The 18,365-nt window shown below is 29.3% G+C and overlaps 1 protein-coding gene across 1 annotated transcript; it reads left to right on the forward strand.

Moving 5' to 3' along the window:
- The first annotated feature begins 4,274 nt into the window (after positions 1–4,274).
- On the forward strand, positions 4,275–17,552 carry LOC117167711 (adenosine deaminase 2-like). Its single transcript, XM_033352847.1, has 5 exons — positions 4,275–4,562; positions 5,787–6,216; positions 13,399–13,560; positions 14,061–14,378; positions 17,103–17,552. Exons 1-5 carry the CDS (start codon positions 4,331–4,333, stop codon positions 17,491–17,493), a joined length of 1,533 nt encoding a protein of 510 aa, XP_033208738.1. The 5' UTR covers positions 4,275–4,330; the 3' UTR covers positions 17,494–17,552.
- Positions 17,553–18,365: the final 813 nt, after the last annotated feature.

Below are 18,365 nucleotides of genomic sequence, written 5' to 3' on the forward strand. Positions count from 1 at the left end.
GGGGTATTTTCATATTTCGCGCCTTTAAAGTTGCATTCGGATCGGCCGTTCGGCCAAGTCCGTGCATCTTCGGATTAAGTTTTTGAGAGTTTCCATGGTTGCGTTCAAAACCTCAAGCGGTTATGTTCAGATTCACCTGTTCGCCCTAGTCGCTGTCAGTAAATATAGGCAATGTCAATTTAAAGTTTACGCATGTAATATTTCATTCACTTTATTTAAAACATATCCTCTCTATTCATAACATACCTTTTTTTATGCAGTAAAAATAAGCGTTAAACACCATTTACTCTTCGCCCACTGGAAGCGCAGAATATTATTACTATTTTATACTATTTGTCACTGAGCAGCTAGTCTATAATGGTATTATCAAAGAAAAAACATTACGTTTACTTCTCAGTTCACATGTCTCTATTCATTATTAATTATACACTTTTATTATTTGTAATTACTATATAACATAACCTATATTGTTTTGAAACTTGTATCCGTTTGAAGTTTCGAACGCAACCATGGAAACTATCATAAACTTGATCCGAGGATGCACGGACTTGACGGAATGGCCAATCCGAATGAAACTTTAAAGGCGCGAAATATGAAAATACCCCTGTATAATGGCTTCTGCCCTGCTGTTATGCAATTCGGGTAGCATTCAACTCGCCATGTATGTAATCCCCGGCGCGTCCACCCTGTATATATATGTATATATATTCAATCAACTTATTTACGGATTTTCATTTGCATTATACTTGTTTGATATATCATTTAAAAATGCATCTGTTTTTGGTAAAGACTAAGCATTCCATTTTCCGTTAAAAATTTATCTTCGTAGTAGAAAATTCAACTATATGGTTGAAAGTTCACGTATTTTGTTATAAATTAAACCATTCTGCTAAAAAAATTCGTGGTGTAAATTTATTTTTACATTCTCATCAGAGAAGATATTAGATTTGAGTAAAATTTGACCCCCCCCCCTGTTTTTGTCAAATGTCTACGTTTGGAGACACCCAGAATCTGAAAAACAGGTTTTATCGAACGTGTCTGTCTGTACGTATGTTTTTATGTATATATGTCAGGCTGTGGGCACGATAACTTTTGAAAAAATTAATCTATTCGATTGGTCTTTGGCAAACTCTCTTAGTGTCAGAAACTAAAATGTCAAGTTCGTTAGCCAGCCACTCTGGATGAAAATTCAAAAAGTTAAAGTATTTTGAAAATATTTGAGACCACTTTTTTCAATTAAAAAATATTCTGTACGGAGGTTTATAGTATTCAAATAGACGAAGAATTTATCTTAATGACTTTTCTTGATAAAACAAAAGTTTAGCAGAGCTAGAGCATTTACAAAATTTCAAAAAAGACACGAAAATCCACATTTTAAGCCAAATAACGCACGACATGAAAAAAAAGTCAAGAGAAGAAAAATGTTTCTTTACACATCTTTGAATGTGCTACAAGATTGTTTTAACAAGTTTTTGAATTTTCTTGAAAAATTCAAAATTCAAATTTTGACACCATAAAAAAAGAATGAAAAATTAAAAATTACATTTTGCGGTTAAACTATGCAAAATAGGTAAAAAGTTGTGTACACAAAAATGGTGCATTTTTAAAAGATCTACAAATTTCTTTTGAATCACTTTTTGATAGAATGCGTGTTTTGTGTTTTAATCGAGAAAAAATATATTAACAATAAAAAGCAGCCCGCTGCGTGAACACATTCTCATCACAACTTATGTTTTTAAATTTCTTTCTCGTCTCATGTGTGAGTTTTCAAAAAATTTACTTTGTTTAAATGTTTTAAATGCTATTTTTCACGATTGAAACAAAAAACAGAAGTATCAACACATTATTCATGGCAAATTTATTAATTTTTACATTCTCATCAGAGAAGGTGTAAAATTTGTATAAAATTTGACCCCCCCCCCCCGTTTTTGTCAAATGTCCAAGTTTTGAGACCCCTAGAATCCGAAAAACAGGTTTTTACGAATGTGTCTCTCTGTATGTATGTATGCTTGCATGTATAAATGTATGTATGTATTTATTGTATGTATTTATATATGTATTTATGTATGTATTTTCGAAATTCAAAAGTTTTCTGTACGGATATTCATAGTATTATAACATACGAACAATTTATCATTATGACTTTTTTCTATGTAAAGAAAAATTTATCAGAGTTATATCATTTACAAAATTCCTAAAAACACACGCAGTAATAAGGCATTTTTTGACAGAGATATTCGTTTTTTTCTAAGTAATTTTTTTCAATTAGGAAATTTATGATAATTTTAGCAAAACTTTAATAGTTTGTTGATTAATCTTATGATTTTTTAAACAAATTTAATTTAAAAATGTCAGTTTCTTCAATGGCAGTCCTTTCAGTTGGGAACTCGATGACAATTTCAACAAAATTAATAATTTTGTAATCGATTTTATGAATTTTTTCAAACAAATTTTATAAGCAAATGCATTATTGGAGCATCTGTCGACGGAAAAATTCTTTTTTGTTTCGGTATCAGACTTTTAATTGTGATCTTCATAAAAAATTCTGCAACATTCATGAGGAGTTGACAAATTTTATGATTTTTAAAAACAAATTTAACAAAAGAATGCATTATTCGAGCATCTATCGATGGAAAAAATGTTTTTTCGAAATCCTCATTAAAACTGTTGACATAGAAAAAAAAACGAAGTTTTCTGTAGACAAATGCCTGATTAGTGCATTTGTCCATCTAATTTGTTTAAATAAATAATAAAATTCATCAACTTATTATGAATGTTGCTGAAATTCCCATCAAGTTCTCATCTGAAAAGACTGGCATTGAAAAAACCGAATTTTTCTGCCGACAAATGCCCGAATAATGCATTTGTTTATTAAATTTGTTTAAAAGATCTTAAGATTAAAAAACAAATTATGAATTCAACTGCAAATATCATAAAGTTCCGAATTTAAAAAAATGTACATCGATAAAAACGAATTTTTCTGTCGAAGAATGCGTGATTACTGCATTTGTTCATAAAATTTGTTTATAATACCTTTTTCTCGTTGAAAATTTATCTAATTTGTTAAAAATATGTTTTTTGTTGTTTTAAAATTTATTTTTAAAATTTTGAATTTTTGTTTTCAGTAGAATAGTACTGGTTTCAAAATTATATCATTTTTTTTTCAAATTCCATTTTTTTCTCGAAAGTTTAAATATTTTGTTAAAACTTTTAGTTTTTTCTGCGTAATAATGATTTTTTAGCTGAAAATGTAACTATTCAATTTTTCATTAAGGCTTTATCTTTTTTAGTTGAAAATCTAACTAAGTGGTTAAAAATTCATGTATTTTGTTGAGAATTCGTCTTTTTGGAAGAATATTCGTCTTCTTGTTTGTAAATTTATTTCTTTGGTAGAGTATTTGACTATTTTGTTACAGATTCTGGATCCAATGCTTACCAATACTTCTTTTTCATGCGGGATTTTTGGTTGAACACTTGTTGTTTTAGCAATAAGTCTAATCATTCTAAGGCTCATTCGGGATTTCAAAACCAGAATAAATTTGTGGAGTAGCTAACTTTTCGTGCTCGTGCATTTTCGGCTTTACACGAGGCTGGTATTCGGCAGCATGCAACAAAGCCGACTCACCGACACGCTACGTTTGCATGCGTTTCTCCCATATGGCAAAGTGGTTGGGGCCGAAAAATCCCACATTCTGGAGACGCTGTTGTAAGTATTATTTTAAGGGTTTTAAAATCAAACACTGTTTTAAATTATCTAAATTTAAGCCATTACAATTTAAAACCATAAAATCTTAAACTTTCTGTCTGTAAATCTTTAAACTCTTCCGCCACAGTGAAATATTATTAAATTATTAATAGTCAAGTTTGTATAATCTCAAGAAATACAATCTTTTAATAAGGTATTTGAAGAACTCATGTTTACAATAATTAATAGATTGCAATTTTTTCAATTTTAAAAGCTTTAAGTAAAAAACTTTCTAATTGTGAAAATGTCATTCAGTCCTAGCGTTACGGAAAATTCCGTAATACTAATCGGTTCGAAAATTTTAAATTTAAATTCTTAAATTTATAATGTTTAATTGTTAACAACAAAGATATATAAGTAAACGTATTGAAACTTAAACGTTACAGATTAATGTACACCTCTGTTTTGACCAGTCAGCACTAAGAACCATTTTTTATCCTTATCTGACTTCCGTCTAGCGATGTAGCATCCAGTTTACACATTCCTTTGCTACGCACTACAAGAGATACGCTTCTTGAATTTACAAACAATTTTTACTTTATGTCAGCATTTATGTAGTTTAAAAAAAATAATAGTAAACTGAAAATGAAGATGCTCCAGACAAAAAGTAGTCTTACGATCATATTTAGTTTGCAATTGATAACTGGAGTACCAATCATATTCGACAGAGGAGTTGATGATTATTATTGGAAACTTCGTGCTGATTTACTTCAATCAGAAGAAAGTATTGCCTTTGGAGGAGATCTTCATTTAGACGAAAATGAAATTTGTGCTAATCACATACTGATGTGTGCAAAATACAAAGAAATTGATGAAGGTTTGTTTGATTTGTATAATTTTTCCATTTTAATTTTGTAAAGAATTTTGTAATGCTTTCGGACATTGTTTAAGTTATTATTTTTGAATTTGAATTATGTTTAATCAGCCAAAATTACAAATAAGAATCTACAACTTAATTCATTCATTCATTTATGCATGCATTCATTCATTCATTCATTCATTCATTCATACACACATTCAATCTGTCTACGAGTGTTATTAGTGCTTCTGTTTCCGCTCACTTTCCTCGTTTTAAGTAACTAAAATGGAAAAATAATTTAATCAAAAAAGTGAGTGGCTTAAACAAAATTGATGCTAAATTTAAAAATAATTAATTTTTAATGACTTAGTATTAAAATCCTAACTTAAGATTACTTTAATCTTAAACGAAGTCTGGAATTGATTAATTTTTAACGCTTCAACTTTCAATAATTATTTTTGAAGTTTGAAAATAGAAATCAAATAATTTTCATCGTTTTTAAAATAATTTAACTTTGAAGATTCACAATCTTTAAATTCTTAATTTTTGGATAGTGAAAATGACGGGGGCGGTTTTTTTGTAAGCGAATCTCATCGTTCTAGTTTAGAAAAATCTATCGAAACACTTTGAATGTCACATGAAACTACATGCTATTGCAGATATCATTAAAATTGAGAAAAGCAAATCAAAATTCAACTGATTGGATATCTTTCCCTTAATATATCAATATTCTGTTTATTTCTTTTCAAACATCTGAATATTTTAAGAACAATTATTAAACTTAAAAGTTTTTAAAGTTATGAAGCTGGTGTTACTGACTCAGTTTTCCTGCAGAAGTTAATGGATTTAAAGAAATTAAGCTCGTTATTTTTGGGCCTATTCCGGTCTTCTTAGTTAGACAATCTTCATTATAGCCTTATACTATTGTGTTTAATTTCAATCCTCCTTGACGCTTAAGTGTAGTGTTGCCGAAGTTTTACGGAAACTGTGACCATTGTACAGTCCTGGTTCTGACAAATTAAAAAATGTAACAATTTGTTTTGGAATGCTATCAAATTTTTTACTAGCAAATTGCGTGTTGTGTACGCTTTCAGTTTTGATCATTCAAAAAAATCAATCAGAAAAATTTCATAAAGAGGTTTTGGTTATGTTTTGATTGGTGGATGATTATATGCTTAGCCAAATCAAATTATTTTTGCGCAGGTAGTATTACATAATTGATAGTTGAATTCATTTTTTCAGCTTTCTATAATCAGCGTGAATTTCTACCGCGAGCTAATTTCCTTACAGTACAAAAGAAGATTGAACAATCGGATGTTTTCAAAATAATTCAGAAAATGCCAAAAGGAGCACTTTTACATGCTCACGATGTAGCGACAGTGTCGCAAGAATATGTTTTGTGGAATGTAACTTATCGCCCCGATCTTTACGTATGTGATATCGAAGGTAAATTAAAACTTCAGTTTTTTGAGACACCAGACAAATACTGTAATTGGAATTTGCTCAGTAAATTGAGGGTAAACGCTTCCATTGAAAATGAAATCAACAAAAGAATTCTGAATCAAATGTCAATGATAACTGATGATCCAGCTCGAGCGTATTCGGATGGTGACAAAGCATGGGAGAAATTCCAGAGTCTTTTTGAATTCCTCGCTTCATTTATGAGATACAAGTAATTTTTCAAATATATTTATTTTTCCTTAAATATTAGATACCCATCAACTGTGTGTTCTCCTTATTTCTCTAGATGTAGCCCTTCAGTAATTTGTATTATTTATTAGTCGAATGGGTACAGCAAAAGAGACACATTTTTAAATTTTATTTTAGTAATTTTTTTCTAAGATCCACCATAACTTTTAATGGCTTTTGCGGATATGCACGAATTGATCGTTTATACAGGTGAAGGCAGGCATCCAATTTTTGAGTTTATAGCACCATTCCTTAAATAAAATGGAATATTTAATACAAAAAAGAATTAAAGTGATTCAGGAATATCAATGTAAATTTCCTGTTTTTCTGAAAAGTTTACAGCGAATTTGAGTTAGTTTGAATATAAATTTAATTTAATCTTTTTGTCTGCTTGTCAGATATTGCCGTCACCTACGTAATACCTTATTGTAAAATCAATATTCAGAGTTAAGGACTTCGAAACTGTAGCTAAATTAATAAATTGGAAATCGCCGGATCGAAAAAGGAAGCCATCCCCTCGCTCATCATTACCAAAGCTATCATCACATTTGCTAAGATCACTAAAGGAAATCGGGAAATTGAAACTTCCTGTTCCACCACTGCTCCTCCTAGAGCACAGGTAAACCAAACTGTTATCAGCTTACGCGTGCTACTCGTTAGGGCCAAAGCCCCTAGAAGTGTCTGCAATAAGATGTATTATACAAATCACCTCAATCCCCTTATAAGACCCAAGGAAACGACGTTGAATTTCCTTATTCTAGAGACTGACTGATGATAGACCCTAGACAAACAAGTAGCTTATATGTACCCTAAAAGCTAAAGGAGGGCAGACCTCATTCCCGTACAACCTAAGCAACCATGGCATGGACTCTATCCCCGTTGTCACTCCGAATGTTATTTCGGAACACTTTCCACCTAAAGACGGCTCGTATTTCATTCCCAATGCATCCCATGGTACCAAGTAATTAATTGAAATTAAATTTTCATTTCAGTTTAGGCTCAAAACACCCCACAGTTAGGACTTAGTTTAATCGCATACTCTTCTTTCCTTAATTTTCTCGTTTGTTATAGTTCAATTGACTTAATTCGTCTTCACCCTTTCTATCCTTCTTTAGTATAGTTTGATCCCTACCGAAGCTGTTCGCTCGTTACTTTTGGTGATGTGAATAACAATATAAATTGTCACCTAATTAAAGAAATCTTTTCCTCTGCTTATTGTAACACCCGTTCTAGAGAAAAGTTAACATTAGATTGATTAGTTAGTTAACAATGTTGCTATGTATAATTTTCTGTATTTAACCTGACGCTTGAGGATGTTATGGTAGTCCTTAAGCGACTAAATTGTTTCGGAAATCCGTCGATTAAACTTCATCATCGGTTTTTTGGGCTATTTGGCCACACTTGGGCTGCACGTGGCCATCCCCTTTACAGCTTCGTAACACATTCAACCGTAAACATTAAATTCTATTTTTTATGAAGCTATCTTTAGGATTTATTAATTCTTAATATAATTTAATTATCTAAAGTACTTGTCTGATGAGGGAATTACAGGGTGGCCATAAACCCGCGAGAATCGGGAGAGAAATATTACACCGGGAGATTTTTAGTATTTCATTATTCGCGCGTTTTGTAGTTCTTGAATGTTCCCAACTAGAAAGTATATAATTTTCCGTGTGTTTAAAATAATTAAAGTTTAAAGGTTCACAATATTTTTCGCATTATTTAAAATTCTGCAATTTGGAATGTTGAAAATGGCAGTGACTTTTGATTTGACAAACTCACACCTTTTAGTAAAAGAATCTATCCTCAGTCCTTTTAAATGTCACTTGATACTACATGATATGATATTGTTAAAAATATATTTATGGTCTTTAAAATTTCTTTGTTTTAATTTACAATTGCATCTTGAATGTGCAAATTCAAATTCAATATCTGAAATAGATAAATCAGTGAATTACAGTTTCGGTAATTTTAAATGGTTACCATTTCAGAGTTCTGAATTTTCCTAAAGAAGGCTAAATTTTGAATTTTTTTCTTTCATAGGTTTTAATTTTGCAATTAAAATTGTATTCGTTGACTTTTGAAAAGAGTTATTAGAAATTAAAAAATTAGTAATTTTTAAGCAATTTAAATTTACTTCGAATAATTGAAATTTTAAAAGATTTGAATATAAAAAATTTATATTATTACAATTCTTGCTGACTAGAATTTTTTCAGTTTTAAATGAAGTTCGCATTCGTTAATGCTTCAAAGTTCCGGAGTAAAAATTTTTCCATTTTTAATGTCCTTTGTAATTTGATTATCTAATAACAAATAGGGTTGTTTCGAAAGTCAGATATCATTTTTCCAATAAGTGGATCTCATAGTATGTGAAATTCTAATTGAACCCATTAACGACCAAAGCTATCAATTTTTTAACATGAGTTTGACCGCAAAATTTATGGGTATAACAAAACAATAAATAGATCAAAAGTACTGTTCCTTATGTTTTTAGGTAAGCTAAATTCGAATCCGTCCTCAAAATTCGAATATTTTGACTTCAAATTAAATATGGCGGTTTTTGCATACAAAAATAGTGAAAAATGTTTGATTTTTTATTTTTATAATTTTTTTTTCAGACTTCATGCGAATTCTTTTCGCGCGAAGTTTAATCAATTATTTCCCAAAATCTATAGGCTCTGGTACACATTTTTCAAGAAGAAAAATGTCTTAGAATTAGTCAAAGAATATTCTTGAATTTTTTCAGATTTTTTGACAATTTTTTTTGCAAATTTCACACTTTTGATTTTTTGAAAAATCACAAATTTCTTCTAAAAAATCTAAAAAAATTTTCATAGTTTTCTATGGTTAATTTCAAGACATTTTTATTCAATGGAACTTTTTTTTTAACTTTAAAGTTTTTGAGAAAAACAAAGATGATGGAAAAAACCAGTTTTTTGAACATTTTTGGAGTTTGTCCGCCATTTTGGAAGAAAAAACATATATATATATATATAAATGTTCTGTTAAAGTTTAAGAATTGCTTGTATCGATAGTTCAAGAAATTTTTAGATATTCAAGCATTTTATGTCTGAAAAAAAATGATAAAAATAAAAAATCAAACATTTTTCACTATTTTTGTATACAAAAACCGCCATATTTAATTTTAAAGTTAAAATATTCGAATTTTGACCACGGATTCGAATGTAGCTGACCCAAAAACATAAGGAACAGTAATTTTCATCTATTTATTGTTCTGTTATACCCATACATTTTGCGGTCAAACTCATGTTATAAAATTGATAGCTTTGGTCGTTAATGGGTTAAGAATCACTCATAAAATATTTTTTTTACATATTGTTAACTATTTTTAATTTAATGTTGAACTATGAATTCATCAAAGGGGTCAGATTTTCCACCAATCACAGCTTATGTGTCAGTGATGCTCAAATACTTTTCTCTGTGCCGATGTTTTGTTTTGATTGTGTACACATGGAAAATACAAGACGAAGAATATTGTTTAAAAAACATTATAAACTTTATACAAAAATTGATGACAAAACCTTTGACATAAAGAATTCACCGTGGTCTAACATCTTTATACTGAGTTTCATTAGTTTCCATTAAAGCCACATCGTCACATTGATAGATAATTATGAGAACCTCTAAGTCACGTGACACTTACGTGACACCAGCTTGATTAATTGTTTTACCCCCTTACAACTTTTAATAATTTTGTTTCTGTTGAACGACTTAACAGAAAAAAAATCATAACACACCTTCGGTTCGGATGAAAATTATGTATTAGAAATTATTGGAATTAAAATGGCGAAACAACTCTATTTAAAATTCTAGAATTTCAGAAACTTTGCCTTTGAAAGGTTTAATTTAGTTTTCAATATTAAATTGTCAAAGTGTAATAGCTTTTAATTCAAATTTTTCAAATTCAAAAGTTTTTAATTGTTAATTATATCATTTTGTACGCTTTTAATTATGAAGAATACAATTCTAACGTTTTAACATTGTCATGTTTTCGAAATTTTAATCTAAAATTTCTTTATCGGTACCCGGGTTTCTCAGCAACCTCGCAGACAACTCGCGTTTTGTTATCGGGAGTGCGTGGCGCGGTACCGGTAATTAACTTTGAATTCAGAAGAATTTGTGTTCCTATGAATACGCGATTTTTCCCTCGTCCAAAAATCCTCCAACGGAAAAAAATTGCAAACACGTTCTCTTTTGGGGTATAGGAAACTATGCGGCAGTCACCATGAAAATAGAAATTAATAAGCTTTAGAGATATCCTATTCTTATAATGATATTTTATACCGATGGAAAAATCGCACATTCAAAATAATAGAATAATCTTCACTTTTACGCTGAAATCTGAAAATATTAATTTTCCTCAATTCAAGTATTTAACAATTGCCGGATTATCAAATTTTGACTCAATATCATGCTCGATTTTGGATTAGAGACATATGTCGGTGATCCGTGAGCGAGTATCTCGCGTTCGTTATGCAAAGCTCTTTCACAATGAAAGCTAGAAATCTCTTTTCTGTATAGCATCATTTTTTGCGTGTCCAGCTCAAAGAAATACTAAGATGTAAATATCACCCTATGCATTTGGTAAGCAGAGGTGGGACGAGCAACGTCCAAGAATTCGTTAATGTTGGCCACGAATGAAAATCCGTGAACAGACCGCGGCACATGCGCAGTGCTGTTTGCACTGTCACGTGTTATACGCTCTCTTCTATGTTATATTCTGAGATCTCGATGCATATGTAGGTTAAGTTCGCTGGTGTTTTTATATTGTTGGGTTTATATCACGATCCTAAATTGTTACTGAATTAGAATCGATAAGGAAAATGGCGTACAAAAAACGAAAAGGCTCCAGAAAGTGTCAAGACATTATTATGACATCGTTGATGATGATTCTAGTGCGCATTTCGGTGCGCACGTTGACATGGTAACTGCCAGTGCGCATGTGCGCGGGTCTGCTCACGGGCTTATATCCTTTGTTCAAGAGCACTTGGTCGAGCGCTTTGCGCTCGATGGTGTATTTATATCGCACTACGCACTCTTTCTTTGTCCTTCTTCCACATTTGTGCACAGACCTTTTAAATTAAAATTCAACGCATGAAAATATATAATTTCGTGATTGTTCATTTTTTTGTTTGTTAAAAGAGCTTCGCTCGCAAGTTTAAACATGCCAAGACCGCGCGAATATGGATTCTCGCGCTTCATGCTCGATAATGTATTTACCGGGAAAATCTTCTAAAATGCATGGTAAAAACATCGACAACTGTAATTTGATGATTGTAAATTCTATTTTATTAAAGCTCTTTTGGCTTCAACAAACACATTCTCATGACGTATTTCGTGCTTTGCACTCGATTTTATCGAAAATTATAACTTTCATACATTATGTCAAACACTTTTTTATTACATTTATATTACATTTATTAATTTAATTTGGCCTATGATTATTAATTTATATATTGCAAAATACAGTAAAAGTTGTATTTATCATAATCATTTTGATATTTGTTGCTTATTTTGCATCCAATTTTATTTTTACCTACGCTGAAACATGTATCATTTCAGTACATGTATATCATTACAATTCATAATGTGAATTCATATTGAAACATATGTATTTGTATTGCCTTGTTTTTATATTTCTTTTATTTTTAATCTTGTTTTTCACGATTAAAAGAAAATATACTCGTTTCCTGTCGAAATTATTCATAATAAATTTGTAGATACTTTTTGGTTGAACTTCTCTTGTCCATTAATTTTTTTTCATACCTTGTGTAGTTTTCCCAAAAATCTAATTTTTTTATTTTTAATTTTATTTTATACGGCTAAAGCAAAAACTGCGCGTCCAATAAAAAAATCATGACAAATTTGTAGGTCTGATATGAATGAACAACTTTCGCATTTTCATTTTCTTTTATTATGTCGCTTGTACAAAGATTAAATTGAAAAATGTTTAATGTTATCATCAATGTATCCGGCCATCAAACAAATCATAACCAATTTGTAACTCTTTTTTGGTTAAACATCTTCTGTCTAACTATTTCTTTTTGTAGTGTGTGTTGTCATTTCAAAAATGTTATATTTTAAACATTTTTAATGTTGTTTTTACGAATAAAACAAAAACTACTTATAATATAAAAAACTTATTAATAAAAAATTTGTAGATATTTCTTGAAGTCACCATTGTTGTTAATTCATCTTTTTCACTATCTTGCATAGTTTGATCGTAAACAAAAAAATTAATGGTGATAAATTGTTCCTATTTTCGTGTACCAGAAATAGCAGTCTATAGAATTTTCACATCCTAAAAAAGGTGGTCTTTAAAATTTTTTAAATGCTTTAACTTTTTGAGTTTGTATCTAACATATTCAGATAACGAACTTGCTCTTTCTTTTTACACGTTCAAAGAGTGTACCAATCCACAATCTCATCATTTTCTTTTATATAATCAAATATTTTTAAATCATTAATATCTGTATAAAAAAAATTGTTGTCTGTCCAATTATGGAATATAATTAATAAGTATGTACGTTTGGCTAATACATTCAAAATTTCAATTTTTGGCATACAAAAATGATAGCATTTACTTTCTTATTGAAAAGCGAAAGGCCTGCCTACATAAGGATAGAAGTAAAATTTTGGAAATAATGAAAAGCAAATCAAAGAACATTTACCAGCGTATTCGTCAGTTTTCCTTTTTTGTTTAATAATGTTTATAAAATTATAACAAAGAACAAAAAAGATAAAAATCAAATTTAATATATCTTTTACGATAAATTGAAGTTTGAAAATTGAATTTAAAATTATGGATAAGATTATACATAAATATAGGACATATAATCAAAAAGTTTTAGAATAGGTTGTTTGATTTTCTTTCACTTCGTTTATATTACTTCGGGAAATTTATTTTTGATCTCTTCTACATTTTAATTAATTTATGAGTTTATCATCTACTATGATTATTATATTTTTAATCGTTTTAATAAGTTTCCTATTTTTTACAACTTTTGTAGAATATAATTTTTGTAATTTGGTTCCCCTGATGATGGAAATGGTGAGTTCTTGCCCGTTCTTGTTTTTCTACCTGAGAGTTACTCGCGTATTCGACTTTACATTTTTTCTATTCTACTTATTTATCTATTTTCAGGCCTGTTTTTGAAGATTACTATTATCAATTACTAAAAGAAAGTTATGATGACAAAATAATATATGCGGAACTTAGAACACCCTTGCCTACCTTATATGATCTAAATGGTAACAAATACAAAGGTTTGGATGTAGTGACGATCATCAAAGATAATGTGGAAAGGTGCGCTTTTAAAATTTTATTATCAAAAATAAAAATAAACTAGAGGAAAATTGTCAATTGCGAATCACAGTAGGAGATAGTTTTGTAAAATTGATAAAAACATTGCTACTTGTAATTCTCACTTTGAGTTCTATAGGTCGTTAAATGTTTGAAACTATCTATTACAGTCAAACCTCATTTATTGCAAAACTCGTTTATTGCCAACTTCGTATATTGCAATCCAAGATACTCATCTATCGCAACTTCCCCAAATCCCACCACCGATGATCACATGTTCTGTATAGCCAATGACAGCGCGGAAGCGGGATTATACTGTAAGACCACCTTCCGGATACGTAGAGTTGTGGGGTCCCCTCTCGACTTGCAATAGATGAGGAGATGTTTTCGTTTCGAAGGAGTTGCAATAAACGAGATTTGACTGTATATATAGTGATAAAACATTCAATAAATCGAAAAATCTTGAGTGAAAACTACTAATTATTTTTCTTCGCTTTTTTCAGATTTATAGAGGATCATCCTGGCTTTCATGGGGTCAAATTAATTTATTCGAAAAATAGACGAGTTAATAAGCAGCAATTAAACAAATACTTGAAAATCTACAAACAAATTAAGCAAGCTTATCCATCATTTGTTGCCGGATTTGATCTCGTTGGTCACGAAGATAAGGGCCCTGCTTTGAAAACTTTTGCTGAACAATTACTACCTGAAACTCAGATGCAAGGATTTTTCCATGCAGGAGAAACTGATTGGTACGGTCTTGAAACTGATGAAAATCTTATTGATGCAGTTTTACTTAATGCGAAAAGGATCGGCCACGGGTACGCAGTTAATTAAAAATCTTTATAAGGACAAATGAAAATTAGTAAAAATTATTAAGACAAGCCGACCGATAAGTTATACATTCAGTAAAAATTATGAAAAATTCTTCTCAAAATCTGTGAATGAACCGCTGCAAAATTCGCCATTTTTTTGTATTTTTAAACTTTCCGCATAACTTGTATAGCCTTGTATTAATGAAATTTCCTAAATTAATAGAAGTAATGTTTTTGAAAATTTTTAGTAGGTTCAGAGTAAGATTCATAACTTTTATAGCGATTTTATTCAATAAGTTATCAATATTTTAATGCCCCGCATTTGGACACATTTTTGACGAAGCTGCCTAATTAATTTTTAGTCTCAAAAAAATTGTTCCAATTACTTTATTACAAACTCCCATTCTAACCGCAAATTTTTCCAACTGCTTAGATAACGTAAGTAATTTAATAGTACCTCATAATTTTAATTTTTTATCAAATTAGCAAACACACATGAAAATTTAATAGTATAGATTGATATTAAATATTATAAATGTTAGTAAGATTAACATTATTGAATTACTTGAAAATTCAACTACTTCGTTGTAAATTAACTTTTTTGTTTAAAATTTATATTTTTAAGTTAAAAGTACAACTGTTCAGTAGAAAAATTCTCTTTTTTTTAAAAAGTCTACGCTTATATTTTTTATTTTGAATTCATCTGATTTAAAATAATACATACATTGGACAAAGTGTTTAAACAATTTAAATTATTTTTTGGTCGAAAGTTTTATTATTTGGTTGATAATTATATTCTTTTTTCACAAAATTAATTATTTCTTTCAAAATCAAATAGTTTTGTTAAAAGATCATCCCGTTCGGAAAAAGATTTATTGTTTTTTTTTAAGATTCGTCTTTTTGACTTTTCGTTTGAAACTTTTTCTGTTTATTTCAAAATTTCATCTTTCTTGAGCAAAAATGCAACTGTTTGTTTTAAAATTAATCTCTTCAAGTTGAGGCTTCAAAAGTATTATTGAAAATTCGTTATTATTTTTTTTTATTAATTCAACTGCTTTCAATTTGGCACTGAAATCTATTTTGGATCAAATATAAACTTTTATATTTTTTATCAGAATTCATATTTCTCATTAACCTAATACTTCAGTTGTCTAACAAATTGTTGAATTTTAAAATCAAAAAGACTAATTTTCAACCAAGTACAATAATTTTCTACCAAATTATCTAATTCTTAAGCCAAAAATTAGAGTTTTCTACAAAATAGTTGTATTTTTAACTCTAAAATATAAATTTTCAACAAAAAAGTTAATTTACAACCAACCAGCGAAATTTTGAAGTAAAATGGTGAGTTTTGTACAAAGTAATACAACTTTTAACCGAGTGGTGGAATGTGTATCCAAAAAAGGTTCATTCTTATCAAGAAATATAATAGTTCATATTTCAACCACTTTTTTCAATTTATGTATTAATTTTAATTAAGATAAATTATAAATCAAAACGTACAACCAAATAGATGAATTTGCAAATAAATCGATAATATTACAATTACTAATATTTATAATATTAATTATTTAATTTTATCTTGGTGAAATGGTCTTTCTTTTTTTTGCTACGCTGGGAATCGAACCACAGAACTTCTAATTTCTGCTCAGGTGTTTTATCATTTATCTATTAGAGCGATCAAAATTAAAAACTTAATTCAAGAAAATAACGCTAATTTTTATCTAGGTGTTGATGGTACAAGTCATTATTTAAAATAAATCTGTTATATCATCAGTGAATGGTACTTTACCGACAGTAGATAACCCTCCACAAGCATTGATCTTTTTTACAAGAAAAAATTTAATTTTAAATTTGAAAAAATTATTTTTTATCTAACCTGATTAAAAAGTTAAGCATTTTCTGTTATTGAAGATTCTTAACTTGATCAATATTGTAGATTTTCTTCCTCCATGGTTGTGGAGCGTTCTCTACTGTCGGTAAAGTACCATTCGCTGATGATATAACAGATTCTTTTTAAATATTTAATATCAATTTATAATATTGAATTTTAATGCATACTTATCAATTTGATTAAAAAATTTAATGTATGAGTTACTATTAAATTGCTTACCTATACCTGAGCAGTTGTCAAAATTAAAGGTTAGAATTGGAGGTCGCAAAAAAGTATTTAGCACCACTTTTTTAGAATACATAATCAGATGAAGGGAAAACTTGAAGCTTATAAACAATATTTTTAATAACTATTAATTTGTGCTATAAACATCTTTTTGTTTGTTCAAGCTCAATGTTAAAATGTTGATTTGAATTTTATTTAAAAATTAAAAAAAATAAATTCCTTATGTCTTATCATAATATATTATTGCTTTTTAAAGTATTATATAATTGTAAGTAAATTGTACTGTTTTATTTTTATAAATCACATTGGATTTTCCTTGGCTCATTATTGACTTATTTTGTATCCCACTTAAGGGTATGCCCAAAATACTTGTCCCACTAATGGGCGATCTGACTAGCTTAAAAAATATCAATTTATATTAATTAACTATGAAGTTAATAATTTATTTTTCGTTCTAATCTATATAATAATGTACTAATCACTTATTATAACCGTCTTTGTAGCAAAAATTACAATTCGCCATTTTAAAATTGTTTTTACATAGTTAAGCTTTTCTTAACTGTCTCAGTAATGGTCGGTTTACCTTACAAAAATTCCTGTTTATGTTCCAGTTACGCTTTACCAAAACACCCCAAATTAATGGAAATATTAAAAGAACGTGACATTGCGATTGAATTGAATCCAATTTCAAACCAAGTTTTAAATCTAGTTTCCGACCTAAGAAATCATCCAGCCAGTATTCTTTTTGCGGAAAATTACCCAATAGTCGTTTCTTCTGACGATCCTGGTCTGTGGGGTGCGAAAGGCTTAAGTTATGATTTTTATGAAGCATTTATGGGTATCATGTCTCGAAATTCTGATCTCAGAGCTTTAAAAAAACTCGCATTGAATTCACTACTTTACAGTTCAATAAGCGATGATGAGATGGTAAAAGCTTTCAGAATATTCGAAAAACAATGGCAGGAATTTCTTTCCGAGATGGATGAAAAATTTCAACCGTAGCCACTAATGGTTGTACCGTTTTTGAATGAAGTTTCTAAAAGTGAAAGTGACATGCGTGTATTTTCCGATAATTTTAGTTTTTGGTCTTATTGAATAATTGTTTCAAAATACAATTCATCAAAAATAATCCAAATAATGTGTTGTGTATTTCCGATTAATTTAAAAAAAATATATTTTTTAATTTAAAATAACAAGAATATGCGAGTCTATTCGTTCGATTTTTTAAATAAAATGTAAGCTTTTTGAAAAGCAGTGACCAGAATTCATTTAGGAAGTAGCTGATATTTCAAACATGAAATCTGAAACATCATAAAAGTGTTCTTTTTGGAAATAGAAGCAGGGGTCTAAATTTCATTTCATCATGTTAATGGTTCTATATTTTATGCCAAAAATCTTCACAGAAAAAAACAGAACATAAACTTTACATCGATTTCCGATGAAAAATTCGCTGCAACAAAAATTAACTGTACAGGACAAATTTTAATCAAATATCGGTTGAACTTTCTTTTGTTTTTCGATGACAACACATGTGTTTTGAAAAACGCGAAGTTATCTGAATAAAACTTTGTTCCTCAAAAATTTTTCCTGCAAGAAATTTTATCAGATCTTTATTCTGTGTTATTTCCAGGAAATCAGAGAGACCATAAAAATGTTAATCAATGTGTTTTGTTGCATAAAATAACTTTTGAAGTTAGAGTAGTGTCATATTGGGGTTGTGGGGTTACTGAATTTAAATCGGATGTTGAATCAAAAAAATTCGAAATGGCGGATCCAATATAGCGTATATGAATTATTTTAAATGTTTGGACTTTGATCAAATTGATGATGCTTAGGATTTTCGGTTCGCTGAATCGAAATTTTCAAGGATCTAA

This window comes from Belonocnema kinseyi, chromosome 2, assembly GCF_010883055.1.
Source record: "Belonocnema kinseyi isolate 2016_QV_RU_SX_M_011 chromosome 2, B_treatae_v1, whole genome shotgun sequence".
NCBI lineage: Eukaryota > Metazoa > Arthropoda > Insecta > Hymenoptera > Cynipidae > Belonocnema > Belonocnema kinseyi.

Bases quoted from the DNA above. Each gene is read 5' to 3' on its own strand.
- LOC117167711 (XM_033352847.1), top strand. From the start codon at position 4,331: ATGAAGATGCTCCAGACAAAAAGTAGTCTTACGATCATATTTAGTTTG. The intron at 4,563-5,786 runs GTTTGTTTGATT...TCATTTTTTCAG, and splicing joins ATACAAAGAAATTGATGAAG to CTTTCTATAATCAGCGTGAA. The intron at 14,379-17,102 runs GTACGCAGTTAA...TTTATGTTCCAG, and splicing joins GCGAAAAGGATCGGCCACGG to TTACGCTTTACCAAAACACC.